This window comes from Homalodisca vitripennis, chromosome 4 (genome assembly GCF_021130785.1).
Source record: "Homalodisca vitripennis isolate AUS2020 chromosome 4, UT_GWSS_2.1, whole genome shotgun sequence".
Lineage (NCBI taxonomy): Eukaryota > Metazoa > Arthropoda > Insecta > Hemiptera > Cicadellidae > Homalodisca > Homalodisca vitripennis.
Genome location: NC_060210.1, coordinates 148,220,614 through 148,236,955, shown reverse-complemented (window position 1 = coordinate 148,236,955; position 16,342 = coordinate 148,220,614). Strand labels below are relative to the sequence as shown.

The window sequence follows — 16,342 nt, the reverse complement described above, 5'->3', positions numbered from 1 at the left end:
ATATGCAGTTTTGTAGATTTTTAAAGTTTACTTTAATGATGACAAGTAAAAAACAATGTTAGAATAATTTATTAACAGCATAAAAACAAACTATTGTAGTAATCTGTTTTTGGTTCTGACATAAAAATTAGTGTTTTATTTTAAGGTTTAACCTCAAAATAATACAAGATAACAGTTTAGGAAAAAATTGTTTTATTTGTGTATATGGAATGGTACAAATACTTAAAAAAATGCCTACTTTTGGGGAAAACTCTAAATGTAATTTGACAAGGCTGTGAACACACACACAGGCTGAGGCTTAGCTGTTTCCTGTACATGAAAGAGTTTTCTACACAATACAGCACTAAAGTAAATATTTAATGTTTGTTTTGGTAAACATTTTTTATAAATTGCCTAGTGTATATATTTTTGCATTGATTTTAAATAATACTTAACACATTCAAGTCTGGGTAATAAGGGTGTTACCCTTGGTGTCAAATTTTTTCACTTATTTTTACATATTATTACTAAATATAATGGTTTCTATCGATAAAACAGATTCTGTTTTTGAAATTTAACTGAATTGCTGTGGAAACATTGTTACTACCAGTGGTAACCTATTCCTCAACTGACACCTAGCATAATGATGAAACTTATGGTTATCTAGAAATTTTATTATTATAATGCCATTTTTCTATGATTATAATGCAACTCACAAAGTATTCAATCATACCAATTAATATTATTTCATCGACTTAAACATATACTATATTAACAGAGGAGTTCCGTAAAAATCTGCATAATGTAATCTAAAGTCAATAAACGTGAAAATAGTATTTAATCAATGCATACACAAGTACTGTATGCACAGCACAGTATTTAGCAAAGCATCTCACAAAATTGTGAAAATTGATGCCAGTTGACTGGAACAGCTAATTGCATAATAGCTTTAAATGTATTCTAAAATATTGATGAAAATCAATTATTTGGGTCAAATTTCTTGACTTTGGGAGCAAAAGTCATTTTGTGATTCTTAGATATCTAAAAAACTTCTCATACCGATAAATATATTATTCAAAAGTAAAAATTTTGGAGGGTTAAAAAAGCAGTCCACCTGAATGTGTTGACTTAGAATTGTTCAACTCTTATGCATGACTCAAAATTGAATTGAGAACTCTTACCATTTTAATTTATTCACCTTTTGAAAAATAAATTTCCTTACCAATGCCTTTGTTGCTGTCTATTGAACAATTTATACAACACGTGAGTTTATTAACAATTTATTTGTTGGTAACTTTGGGAAAATCTGATGGTAGGGGGCTCTACCTGAGTGAGGAATGGCTCCAGGCTCAAGAGCAAGAGTTAATTGACTGGGCAGGTAGAATGTTACGTCCCCCTGGTGAACTAGAGCTGGATCGTGAACACGCTCATAACACTCTCTACAGACTTAATGCACTGCGTGCCACGGCCTTCAATCTGTTGATAGCACCTGAGACTGCCATGCCTCTCAGCAAAGTCAAAGTGGCAGTAGACAAGAAAATAATCTGTATTCGGTCAGATAAGCAGCTGCATGTAGATTTGGGTGAGTTTTATCTTTACATACTTTTAGTTAATTTTTAAATCTAATAAGTAACCAAACTTAGATATTATTAATCATTGTGACATCTAAAGGAATACATATTTTTAACCAGTTAATCATTTAATGTCTAACAACAATTTTGTTAAACAGTTTAAATAAAAACATATAACTTTAAATTGATAGTTTAAGTGAGTTGCAGATGTATATTGTTCGAAAAGAGGTGTAATGTAGAAAGTTGTATTAGATAATGAAGTTCTCCGGCTTTCGAAATCATATATCATAATAATTACAGTTCAAAAGTTTTATTGTAACTTTAGTCTAGAACACACAAGAAATCATTACCGCTGTACACAGTGAGTTGGCGAGGAGGGGGCTTGTTTGTGTCAGTGATTGCTGTATTACCATATTTTCTAGAAGATTATGCATATACACCTAGATATTTATGTAGAAATATTGCGTTCATTTTGCTATTTCGGTTGCCCATAAGTGTAGCCATACACATCTCTCTCAGCTCAGGTTTAATTATAAGTAGTTGTCCTCTCAGCTTGGTAGACCATAGCCAGTGGCCAGTAGGGTTGGTTACACGTAACCACTTGGCGCTTGCGCAACCATGTACGTCACTTTGACTCGTATTTAAATAGCAGTATTTGATCTTCGGTTCTTTAAATGACTGAGATTTAAATTAAATTCCCAAACAATTTACACAGTTTATTAGCTCAAGGTTAAAGCTTTAACGACTGGTTATTTATTATTTGCTCTTAAACGTACCAAGTAAAATGTAATTTTAAGTAGTGGGTTGACCTATTTTAAAATTATTTTTATTTTCAGAGTAAAAATACAATCAGTCTCAAGTAGTTCTCTAATATCAACAGAATATCAACTCGTATTCATATTTTGAGAGACGATTTGTAAAAAAAAAATCCAAAATTTTGTTTACTATGTTATGTGCTGAAAATAGAAAAAAATATTAATTTACTTATTTAGTTACTATTTGGCCAAGAGATTGCAGCACTTTCCTGCTACAACTAGATAAGGATTGAATGTTATATCTGTATAACATATTGGGTCACATATAGTGGCCTGACGAGCTGAGAGGACAATCACACAAGTTCAAATCCGAGTTCAAAGGGATAAATAGTAGTAATTGAAATACCATCAAATTGAGGGAGAGGAGTTGCCAGAAGAATCAACCTCATTTAATAATGAACAGAGGCAAATGGAAAAGCAAAGTGAACCCTTCCCCTCTCGACTACAGTGTGATCAGAATTACGAAGATTGTCTTCAAATGGAACACGATTGAAAATTATTTTGGAGGAGAATATTCTTAAAGACAAGAAATATTGGGGGATGTCGAGGGAATGGAATCTGGAAATGTATATATATATATATATATATATATATGTAATAATCAAATAAATGTATGCAAATTATACAAAAAACCTTTGTGGAAATGTTACAGGACAAAAACCACTAGTATCTATCAGGCATGTTATGTTTATTGCATAAAACAGCCAATTGCTATATATTGATGTTCTATCCTAGCTACATCTCAAACTTTTATATTAACGTGTATACCATTTTTAATTTTTATATTAATGTGTATACCATTTTTAACTTTTATAAAAGAACTTGGTGGTAAAGTGGTGCAATATGCTATGGTTATGGCTAATTGCAATATATTATTTGTTTCTCCTTTTCTTGCATAACCAAAGTGTATATTGATAAGAAGTTCTTAAGATTATGTATGTTATTTGACAGGTCTCCAAGACAAGGTGATCAGTTTGCTGATGAACTATAATCCTCTGTGGCTTAGATTATGCCTGGAAGCAATATTCCAGTGTACAATAGACCTCAAACGTCACTCTGATTCTGCTGGTTTGATTAACTTTATACGTAAGAGAGTGATTAGTGACGATTTTATAAAGGAATCCTGTTCCCACCCATCTATACCCTACATGATGTTACCTGAATTTGAGGTAAATTTATAATACAATTCTTTAATTAATTATTTGATCATCAAAACATTAGTTTTATAGCTAAGCTTCTATAGCTTAGCTATAAGCTTATATTTATATAGCTTAGTATAGCTTCTAAATCGTACCTAGCTTTAAATTTTGATATCAGTTTGAAAGTTATTAAGATTACCTCTACTGTGATTCTAGTCTATAAGTCCTTAAGTCTGTAAGTTCATTTTTCTACTAAGAATCCATAATATCTAGAGAAATAGCTCAGGTTTGTGTGTTTTCTCTAAATGTTTAGTTTACTTCAACTTAGGCACTATAAGATATATAGGGTATTTCAGACCACCCGTCTCAATTGTCAAATGGCTAATTTAGAGCTTTAGTTCAAACGAATTTGTGTCTAAATTAGCCCCAAAGAATTTGTTTAACATAATGTCAACTCAGTAAAACATAGAATGTCCGAAAAACAGAGGGTCCCATGTCCAAATCTTAAAACTTTCAAATACAAACACATGACATGTTGGTACATCATATCAAAGGTCTTTCTATTCTAAAAATTTTAGTAAAGACAAAATTGAATTATCTATTCGTATCAAAATGGTGGTATAAGGTTTATAGAAAGTAGTGTTTTTTGTTGTTGCTACCTCTGTGATAGGAACCCATACCAAAATAACAATTTTTAAAATACTTTATGACACAAGCTTTTAAATAATATCATGCATAGCCGTATTTTTCATGTTTCTATCATTGTAGAATTTACTGTTAAATTTTAAATGGAAGGTTGGATTACGCCATATTAAATTGAAAGCTGTACAAAAGTGAACAACTTTCACATTTAAAGCACTTTTCTATCTCTAACTATTACAAAACTGCAGCAAATAAACTCTATTTATGGGTACCAAGTGAAAGACAATTAAGAGGCCAAAAAGTAAAATTTTTAAATCTTTATTTACTATGTTAGCAAATCACTAAAGGAATAGAAGGCTCCATCCCGCTACAGCCACGCTGGCCGACATGTGTTCCTTTCTTGCAGAGCTTACAATTATATAATGTTTTATCGTTTGCCACCATGCTGGACATCGCAGGGCCAGATACCACAGGTTTTACTGTAAAACATAACCTACATGTTAAGTTATTTGTGGTTTGACTACTAACGTTATTACTAAACTTTATTGCCCAATTTTACAAATATCCTTTATGGAGAAATTTGAAAAGAAGCCTTGCCTCCAACTCAATTTATACTGAATTTTTGGTGGCAAGGACGCCTCTTATATGTAAGTTAGTGTAATTTTTTGCTATTTTTATTTAAACAGTTAACAATAATAAAAATTGTTATGAGAGATCTGGAATGTCAATATCCAGTACTGTTCAAACTGATGATAAAAATAATTTGATAATTACTTATTTTATGTATTTTAGGACAAAATGAAGAAATTTACCTTATACAAATTCTTGGTCCTGGTCTATCTTTTGGATCTTGTCAAAAGAAAAAAAGTAATTTTCCATGATCCATGTCTTTTTAAGAAAGACTCCAAATTGAAGGTAAGTCATTAATAATTGCAATTCCTTTTATATTTTAATAATTGTAACTTTAGTTTAGACTAATTCATAGTATCATAATTTAGAAATATGTTGGATAAACCAATGAAGGCTTAACAAAATCTATGTTTGGAATTGGATTTAGTAGGATTCTTAAATGTTTTATGAGGAATTTTGTAGGTCATTAATTTATTTTACGTAGAAATGCTTTTATGGTCACTTTTAGTCACACACACACACACACAGTACTAGAAATTATATGCTTAATTTTATTAATTATAAATTAATTTCCTTCAAAATACATAATTTTTGAAACTTTGTATTAAAGTTATTGAACATAGATTTAACTTTTACAAGGGCTATCCAGAAAGTAATAGTTCTTTTGAAATAAGAAATAACAGAATGAGAGAAACAACTTGTATTATAGTTTATATATTTCAAAGCTATCTTGTTAAGCTATTTTTCAACATAATCCCTGTTCTAATTGAGGCACTTATTTTAATTGGCAATTAATTATAAGTTTTTTAATTGTAGCTTTGAATGAATCTACCTCCTACAATACGCTGCATTGTGAGCCAGGTCTTCATCGATGGAAAGAGGTGATAGTCTTGTGACTTTAGATATGCATTGTATGGAGGATGATAAAACATCTCCCATTCAAAATCATCCTAGAGCTGTCAATTACAATGGACTGTCTGGACGTGCACAATTGTCAAACAAAATTTTGTCCTCATATTTACCTGGCACTAATTTTTTATCACCTGCTATAGTTTCTGCAGTGTTTAACCCTTTGACGGCCACGGGCCGATATACTGGCCTCTCGAATTTCTTTTCCGAAACGGCCGTGAGCCGAGATATCGGCATAGAAAAATCAGTTCGAAAACGGCATCGCGCCGAGAAATCGGCACCCTTCATTTGATTTAAATTATTCCCTTACCTCTTTATTTTCGGTTTTGTAATATAATATCAAACGAAACGTAAAACATATATCCTTTCAAATTATTATAATTATTAAAAATGTTTTTACTTTTTTTTTGTTCAGTAGAAAGATGCAATTCAGAAGGCAGTGACGTGTCAAACAAGATGTTCGGTTCTCTTTGGTAGCAGCTGTTTGTTCGTTGTGGCTTTGTACACTTGGTTTTTGTTCTTAGACGTTGTAATGTGAGGTTATGTTACATTTGCTGTGAAGTTTAGTAATGTTTCTTTTCTGGTTTACATTTAGCAATGAGTAACAAAAGACGTCGTGAAGCATCGCCTGTAAGTGAGGACACATTGTTTTCCTGTCTTCAAAATGCTAATGTAAGGACTATAGTAATGACACTTCCAATTATGATCTCTTTTCTTCTGAAGACAGCACTAGTGACTTTGGACGATACGGACGATGATCCTAACGTTCGATCCTGCCAATTTAGGACCGTCTACATCACAAACCAGATTTGGTCTGCCCCTACAAACTAGGCCTAGATTTTTTGATGTGAGTTCTAGTTCTGATTCTGAGCAAAATGTTAGCTTAGGCCCTAGTGTAAACAAATATTCCAAGGCCTAGAGGTAGGCCTAAGGGTAGTACTAATGCTACTCCTAATGATAGTGACTTAGCCTATTCTCCAGAAAGAATATGGGTTCCTGTCAGTGAAAATGATGATTCATCTATTAGGCCTAAACATGATTTTTCATTCAATGAATTCCTGGTCCAAGACATTGCCCACACCTCCAGACTCAGCTCCCATTTATGTATGTGCTGCTTTTTCTCACTAATAACCTTATTGAAAATTTTGTTACCGAGACCAACCGCTATGCTCAAGATGCCATAAATAGTAGTGGAATGAACAGGGTATGGGAAAAAGTTTCTTTTTGCGGAAATGAAAGCTTTTCATAGCAGCAAATTTGAATATGGGACTGAATAAAAACACCTTCTATAGATATGTACTGGAGCTCTTCTTCTTCTCAGGTTACACCCATGGTATTCTCGATTGTTCAGCAGAAATAGATTTGAAGATATTTTAAGATTTTTTTCATATGGTTGACAATAAAAAATTGGCAAAAACACGGTACCCCATATTATGACCCCCACAGCAAAATTTCAGCCACTTGTAGACCATGCTAATAGAGTTTTCCGTCAATATTATATCCCTAACCAGCATCTAAGCATTGACGAGTCTCTAGTTGGAACCAAAAATCATACCCAACTATTGCAGTTATATGCCTAAACAAAAAGCACCACAAATGGGGGATCAAACTTTGGGTGCTGTGTGATTCCGTTCACAAATTATTGCTTAGCATTCTTTTGTTATAAAGGAGCTAAAAGCAATGAAGACCAGGAAAACATAAGAAAAAGAGGTCTAGCTTTTACTGTAGTTACAAAATTATTGGACATGGGGAACTATCTGAACAAGGCTTATCACTTGTATACTGATAACTTTTTCACGTCCATTCCTCTAATTGAATATTTATATCAAAAAAAATGACATTTGTAACAGGTACAATCAGGAAGAATAGGAGAGGAATCCCTGATGAATTGTTAGGAAAATACAAGGTAGGGGATAAAAGATACATGAGGAGTAAGGAAATTTTAGGTTTAGCTTATAGAGAGAAGTCATCTCAAAAAAGTCAGGTGATTCTTGTGTCTTCTGATAGCAAAGCTGCTAACGTACAAGTAAGCAAGAATAAGGGAACAAAAGTGGTAATAAAAACAAAACCAGACATGATCCACCAGTATAATAAAATTTATGGGTGGGATCGACACCACGGACCAGATGTTATATTCATATCTAGACGAGAGGCGTACCGTAAAATATTGGCGTAAGATCACATTCAATATTTTGTCTAGAATGATTTTTGAATTCTTATATTCTATACAAAATGAACTGCAAAGACAAACCTAAGTCACGTTTGAATTTCACAATAAATGTTATTGAGACACTTGCTCAAGACTGGCTAATTGCTAAGAACATTCCAGCTAATTTAGGAGGAGGTGATGGCCAAATGCCCCTTAGTCGGTTTGGAATGGATAAGATTCCTGAAAAGAAAGAAAAGAATTGCTGTGTCTGCAGTACAAAAAATCAAAGAAGGAGAACAAGACTGCATTGTTTAAAATGTACCAAAGGAGTACATGCAGAGTGTTTTCCATAAACACAAATGTGCATAAAGAAGCACAAAAGACCGTGTAAATATTGTATATAGATTTGTTAACTATAATTATTATTACTATACATTTTTAAATGTTCATGTATAAAGTGTTTGAAGACAATTGTGTAAACAAGAGAAAACTATAAGGTGACCATTGTACAGTAATTCACATGGCCTATGGACAAACAAGAAGTTACAAGGTAAACACTTGTTTATACCAAACTTTCATGTTGATTCGCATGGTGTGCTGTGTTGTAGTTTTCTATAAAAATATTTCTAAAAAACTTTATTTCTGAAGATATCCATATGATTTTTTCTATACTTGTTTGAAAAATATGTATACTTTCTTATAATAATAATGGTTTCCTTGAAATAAATTTTTTTTTTATCCTAGTTGTCACCAATCAAACACAAAAAATAAAAAAAACATCCTAATTTTTTGAAAAAAATAAATAAAAATAATAATAATAAAAAAGTTTAATTGTTACAAAAATATATTTTGATGCTTTTATATATACTACTAAATAAAACAAAACAAACATCACTAAGATACTACTATTTATAGATGAGTTACACCAGTGATTTGTAGGAGTGTGTCAAAAGTGCCATTTTTGAGGCTGGCCTTTTTGGCAAGTAATCTGGATATAATGGCTGGGGTGTTTAGAAGTACAAATGAATTTATGGCTTGGCCTTCAAAGGGTTAACAATAACTTTCTGCATTTATTGTCGAACTTCATTCAAGGAAATCAAGGTATTTTTCAAACAAAAACCTAATTACTAATCATACTTTACAAGTGATTGGATTTTCAATTGTAGCACACATTGTAACTGGTCACAATAAGAAAAGTAGGAGGTATACAACTTCCCCCCCCCCCCCCCCACACACAACCAGAGCTCTATGTGAACTGAGCGTAGTAATCTTTTCTTTTTAAGATGGAGGTCTCTTCCCAGTACCATACTAATCCCAAACGTTTGTTACTTTCTGGATAGTCGTCATAATATCAGCAGTTGAACATAATAAATTAAATTAATCACTAAGTGGCTTGCTAAGCACTTATCTTTAAATTGGCTAGACCAATGTGGGTTCTTTTACATTTTATGAAGACTGAGAAAGTCATTTATAAAAATTGGATAAATTTCCCGGATTATTTTTATCTTGGGAAAATGATAATGTTTGTAAACATTATCAAAATTTATATAACACAGCTGTTGACAGTTTCAATTGTAGTTTGTGAAAAAGGTTGAAACATTAGTTTACGTTAAAAAAATTTTTTAATAAATAAATAAAAATTTTTGTAACATGCCAACAACAAACTCCCCCCCCCCATATTTATTATTTTAAAAATTGTAATATAATAATGACAATTTTAAACTCCAAAGTAAAATTTGATTTATTAATATAAAACTAGCATTTCACAACTCTGTACAATATCATATAAACTATTTGCTGTTTCTTCTCAGGATGTGTGTTTCTTCCTTGCCTTTATTTCTCAGAAAGCCCTGTATAATAATACAAACAGTATCAAAGTCCAAAATATCTTAGGTGACATAGAAATTTTATAAATATATTAATAGTGTAGTATTAGATTTATCGTATTTAATATACAATTGATTTTACATTTAAATTCAGACCTGATATTTTATGTTTCAGTCCAGCAAAGAAATTTTAATTGAGTTCAACAAAACCTTCATCGCAGGTGCTGGAGACATTACCAAAGTATTACGTATGAAAGGATATGAGGTGTCTCATTGTCAGACCTATCTCCACGAATTTGATTTCACTTTAAACAACAGGAGTGAACTGAGAGATGGAGTGAGACTAACTAAGCTTGCAGAAATACTTGTTGGGGATAACTCATTGTGCTCTAAGTTGAGATTACCGGCTATTTCCTCTCTACAGAAGAAATTTAATGCTGAGGTGGCAATCACGGCCCTCAAGAATGCAGGGTATGACCTTCCTCAGAATGTAAGTGCAAAAGATATCACTGAGGGTCATAAGGAGAAAACACTTTCATTTTTATGGCATTTACGGGGGATTATTCAAAAGCAAGCAGTCATTCTTATTATATCAAAATGGAGAGAAACAATACTCCTTAGACAAGACAGACGTAATTATCTGAAGATAAGGAATTCTGTCATAAAAATTCAAAATTGGTACAGGAAAATGAAAAATTTAAAACGTTCAAATGTAGATATTGAACAAGGGAAAAGAGAAAGAGAGCAGTTTTTAAAACTTAAATCAGTTGTTTTGATAGTGCAGCGAAACTTTAGGATAAAGAAAGAAAAAAAGGAGAGAGAAAGAAAAAACAGTGCAGCTATCATCATACAGAAGTGGTACAGGAACAAAAAAGATACTCAGAAAGCAAAGGATAAACTCAGAGAATTTAAAAATGCAGTGGTAAAAATTCAACGAGCATTTAGAAGATATAAAAATCAGCAAGAAGGTCAAAACTCTGAAGAGAGAATAGAGTTTATGAGAACTATAAAGGCAGTACATGTAATACAGAGAAAATTAAGAGAAAAACTTTGCACTGAAAGAGAAAGAATGAAGTTTCTTAAGATTAAACATGCTGCACTGGTGATTCAGAGAAGATTTAGAGCTTATTTACTAGCAAAATGTGAGCGAAATTCTTTCTTGAAGTTAAAATCTGTAGTAATCATAATACAACGAAGATATAGGGAGAAGAAATTGGCAAGAAAAGAAAGACTAGCTTTCTTATCTATAAAAGAAGCTGCAATTTTTGTTCAGAGAAAGTTTAGACACAACAGACTAGCAAGACAAGACAGGCAATCATATTTGTCCATGAGAGAAGCTGTAGTATATATTCAGAGAAAGATTAGAGCTAACAGATTAGCCAGAAAAGACAGGCAATCCTTCATCTCCATGAGAGAAGCTGCAGTTTATATTCAAAGAAAGTTTAAAGCTAACAGATCAGCCAGAAAAGACAGACAATCCTTCATCTCCTTGAGAGAATCTGCAGTGTGCATTCAGAGAAAGTTTAGAGCCAACAGACTAGCAAGACAAGACAGGCAATCATATTTGTCCATGAGAGAAGCTGTAGTATATATTCAGAGAAAGATTAGAGCTAACAGATTAGCCAGAAAAGACAGGCAATCCTTCATCTCCATGAGAGAAGCTGCAGTTTATATTCAAAGAAAGTTTAAAGCTAACAGATCAGCCAGAAAAGACAGACAATCCTTCATCTCCTTGAGAGAATCTGCAGTGTGCATTCAGAGAAAGTTTAGAGCCAACAGACTAGCAAGACAAGACAGGCAATCATATTTGTCCATGAGAGAAGCTGTAGTGTATATTCAGAGAAAGATTAGAGCTAACAGATTAGCCAGAAAAGACAGGCAATCCTTCATCTCCATGAGAGAAGCTGCAGTTTATATTCAAAGAAAGTTTAGAGCTAACAGATCAGCCAGAAAAGGCAGACAATCCTTTATCTCCGTGAGAGAATCTGCAGTGTGCATTCAGAGAAAGTTTAGAGCCAACAGACTAGCAAGACAAGACAGACAATTGTTTATTTCTTTCAGAGAAGCTACAATGTATGTTCAGAGAAAGTTTAGAGCCAACAGATTAGCCAGAAAAGACAGGCAATCCTTTGTGTCAATGAGAGAAGCTGCTGTGTACATTCAGAGAATGTTTAGAGCCAACAGATTAGCCAGAAAAGACAGGCAATCCTTTGTGTCCATGAGAGAAGCTGTTATGTGTGTTCAGAGAAAGTTTAGAGCCAAAACTCTTGCAAGACAAGACAGAAGATCATTTATTTCCATGAGAGAAGGTGTTGTGTACATTCAGAGAAAGTTTAGAGCTAACAGATTAGCCAGAAAAGACAGGCAATACTTCATCTCCTTGAAAGAAGCTGCAGTGTGCGTTCAAAGAAAGTTTAGGGCCAACACACTAGCAAGACAAGGCAGGAGATCATTTCTTTCTTTGAGAGATGCTGCAATTTATATTCAAAGAAAATTTAGAGCCAACAGATTAGCCAGAAAAGGCAGAGAATCTTTTGTGTCTATTAGAGAAGCTGCAGTTTATATTCAAAGAAAATTTAGAACCATCAGACTAGCTAGACAAGATAGGCAATCATTTTTGTCCTTGAGAGCAGCTGCAGTGTATATTCAGAGAAAGGTCAGAGCCAACAGATTGGCCAGAAAAGACAGGCAATCCTTCATCTCTATGAGAGAATCTACAGTGTGCATTCAGAGAAAGTTTAGAGCCTACAGGCTAGCAATACAAGACAGGAGATCATTTCGTTCTTTGAGAGATGCTGCAATTTATATTCAAAGAAAGTTTAGAGCTAACAGACTAGCAAGACAAGACAGGCAATTGTTTACTTCTATCAGAGAAGCTACAATGTATGTTCAGAGAAAGTTTAGAGCCAACAGATTAGCCAGAAAATGCAGGCGATCCTTTTTGTGTATGAGAGAAGCTGCAGTATTTGTTCAGAGAAGGTTTAGAGCCAACACACTTGCAAGGCAAGACAGGCAATCTTTCATGACCATGAGAGAAGCTGCAATGTGCGTTCAGAGAAAGTTTAGAGCTAACAGACTAGCAAAACAAGACAGGAGATCATTTCTTTCTTTGAGAGATGCTGCAATTTATATTCAAAGAAAATTTAGAGCCAACAGATTAGCCAGAAAAGGCAGAGAATCTTTTGTGTCTATTAGAGAAGCTGCAGTTTATATTCAAAGAAAATTTAGAACCATCAGACTAGCTAGACAAGATAGGCAATCATTTTTGTCCTTGAGAGCAGCTACAGTGTATATTCAAAGAAAGTTTAGAGGCAATAAACTAGCAAGACAAGACAGGCAGTCTTTTGTGTCTATGAGAGAAGCTGCAGTTTATATTCAAAGAAAGTTTAGAGCCAATAAACTAGCAAGACAAGACAGGCAGTCTTTTGTGTCTATGAGAGAAGCTGCAGTTTATATTCAAAGAAAGTTTAGAGCCAATAAACTAGCAAGAGAGAACAGGCTCTCTTTTCTGTTTATTAAAGAAGCTGCAGTGTGTGTTCAGAGAAAGTTTAGAGCCAACAGAGTAGCAAAACAAAGCAGGCAATCTTTTCTAAGAATGAAAATTTCTGCTTTGTTAATTCAACAAAAATATAGAGCAACTAGACTAGCTAGAGAAAATAGAATGGCTTTCTTAACTATGAAAAACATTGTTATAGTTATACAAAGAAGATTTAGGGCTAATTTATCAGCAAGATATGAGAGGCAACAATTTTTGGCATTAAAAAATGGAGCCATTTGTATTCAAAGAAGATTCAGATCGTATTTAACTGCTAAAAAAGAGCGTCAATATTTTATTAATTTAAGGTGGGCTGCAGTTGTAATACAGCGCAAATACAAAGCAATGTGTGAAACAAGAAATGCACAGGCAGTTTCGGTTGATTTGGAAGTTCAGAAGAGAGCGAATGCAGCTCTCAAAATCCAGGTAATAATTTTTTATCTTTAAAAGTTTATGTTGTGCAAACCATATATATTTATACTAATTTCAAAACCATTATTTTATAATTTTAAATTTATAATCATACACAAACACATATATTATATATACATATATTGAACTAGTTACCAGATGTACAATGAAACAATTTTGGAGTTATTGAAGCTAACCAGTCTTTATTGAATAATTCTTTGTGATAATTACGTATTATCAACAGAAATGTCCTTTTAAAAAAAATTGAAAGTTTTTTTAGCATTATTTTATTATAGCATATTGTGGTGCTTCTCATATCAATTTCAGTACAATACGATTTTATACATAATTTTCTAAAGATTTTTTTATTGTTTCAACCTTATTGTACACTGTGTTTGAGTATTAATTGTATGAAAATTTTTTACATCTGTATATTAAACTGTTATAATCATAAAGATATACACCCCATCCTTTAAGCACAAAACTTAATAATTTAAAAAACTAACCGAATTTTAAATTCTAAATTTAATTTTTTGTATACATTGTTAACCCATTTCATAATGAACTTAACAGCTTATTGATTATTTGTCATTATGTATAATCAGGATTTCCTTAATGCAAACTAATTAAGAAAAATCAAAAGACGCCTAGACAAATATTTTATGGTGATATTTCAACGTGTAATAGTCTAGAGAGAAGTCATATATATAAGTGTGTATATATATATATATATATATATATATATATATATATATATATATTATACCAGCTGTGATATGGGAAATAATCTAATTTTTGTTTACTTCACAATCATTCTGGTTGTATAAATATTTCTTATATAATATATAAAATTTCTTAATAACAATATTTCTTATGAAGGAAACAGGATTTTTCCGGACATTTGCCATCGTTCAGTGAAACAAGAAATCAGTAACACTACGTTTCGAGATCTGCAATCTGATCTCTTCTTCAGGTAATAACTAACCTAATACATAATTACAAACTGGGTTAAAATAAACAAATCATACCAGAGTGTTGTGGCACGCCTAAGTCAGGAATCACAACCACCATGTTGTTTGTCAACTTCACTAACTCTAAAAACATGCACTTAATAAATACTATTCACAACACTAATCATTAATGGTTAATGAATAATGTGGTTGTGATTCCTGACTTAGGCGTGCCACAACGCTTTGGTATGATTTGTTTATTTTAACCTAGTTTGTAATTATGTATTAGGTTAGTTATTACCTGAAGAAGAGATCAGATTGCAGATCTCGAAACGATGGCAAATGTCCGGAAAATCCTGTTTTCTTCACAATCCTTCCATTGTCAAAAAAACCTATATATATATATATATATATATATATATATTATATAGGATCATGAATTGTGAACGGAAGCCCTTTTTGAAAATTGTTTTATTTCAGACACGTGTTTCGGTATAAACCATTTTCAGTGTGAACATTAACTTCTAACTAAATAAATAGTTTCGCTCAGGCATATCTTATTGAACTGTATATCTTCTTTTACCTTTGCTAACTTAAGTTAGAGGTATATGTATTAGTGGACAATGGATTGGTTGTTAGTCATATCTGTTATGTGTTATGTAAATAATGAATATATATATTCTAACATAAAGATAACCCTATAATGTGGAGTTAATAACTCCATGAAATTTCACAAACATAAACCTAGAAAATATTAACTGAAACCACAATTTTAGTAACAAAATCATAATAATTTGTTAGTTAGGATATCCATCTACAGGTTTCCTTACACAAATTACATCAAAACGCTTTCAAAATCTGTAATTTTCAAGCTGTCCGCTGTAAATAGATGCAGCAGACTTGTGGTGATATATGAATGGAAATATAGAAATAGTAACTACAAGCAAAATATTTATTTTTAATTCTACGATAATTTGTTAATTAGATTATCTGTTTATTATTTTTCAATCAAAAATTTTGAAAAAAAAAACACATTTCATCAATGAGTAATTTGTGTGCTGCCGATTAGCTGATAAAGACACAGCAAGTCTCTGCAGATTCAATTGTTGAATCCCGTTGCCTGATTCTCGAATTTGAATCTTTGTTGAAGATTTGGTGGATTCGAGATTTGGGATTCAGCTTCAACTTATTACTATAATGTTTTGAAGTTAGAAAGATTATCTATTTTATCCAGTAATACAGTGGAATGTGGATCGTTCAAAGTTTTGTAATTTAAAATTATGGATAATTTGACCTTTTCTTGCTATTTTTGTTATTTATATTATGTACAATATTAAAATGAGGTAGTTGATTCTAATTTTGTTCCGGATAATTCTATGACCACCATTTTCAAAGCCAAACTCTAAAATTATGAGTACATGAGACAACATTAAAATGCATTGTCTTTTGTATTTGTCTATAATAGCTTTACTCACTGTGCACAGGCCATGGCCATATTGATATTGATTTGGGTGACTGATGAGTTACGTGATGTGATGTTTTACATCCATGCCGACATGCTACCCACTGTGCCAGTTTAATTTCCACAGTTAGCAATGTGTTGATCTGAATGTGTCCATTCCTTCCTTGTCACTGTCAGGATCTTAGGACCCCTTCTCACCATGTCTTTGTTTAGCAATTACTGTAGCGACACATCTTCAAAAAGAGTGTGTACAACCTGCAGTTAATGATTATCTTAATGTTAATGATTATGTTTGTTAATGGTTTTGTAATACAGTTCATTATA

At 32.4% G+C, this 16,342-nt stretch overlaps 1 protein-coding gene across 2 annotated transcripts in view; it reads left to right on the top strand.

Annotated features, from left to right (window-relative positions):
- Positions 1 to 16,342, top strand: part of LOC124360291 (protein abnormal spindle) — a 67,675-nt gene that overhangs the window by 30,259 nt on the left and 21,074 nt on the right. Inside the window, exons 8-12 of one of the 2 annotated variants that reach the window (XM_046813795.1) lie at positions 1,296 to 1,561; positions 3,317 to 3,534; positions 4,939 to 5,061; positions 9,836 to 11,020; positions 11,264 to 13,621. In XM_046813795.1, the coding sequence (XP_046669751.1) occupies positions 1,296 to 1,561; positions 3,317 to 3,534; positions 4,939 to 5,061; positions 9,836 to 11,020; positions 11,264 to 13,621 (4,150 nt within the window). Of the gene's footprint in view, positions 1 to 1,295; positions 1,562 to 3,316; positions 3,535 to 4,938; positions 5,062 to 9,835; positions 13,622 to 16,342 lie in introns of both variants that reach the window. The other variant, XM_046813794.1, reaches the window with a different exon arrangement.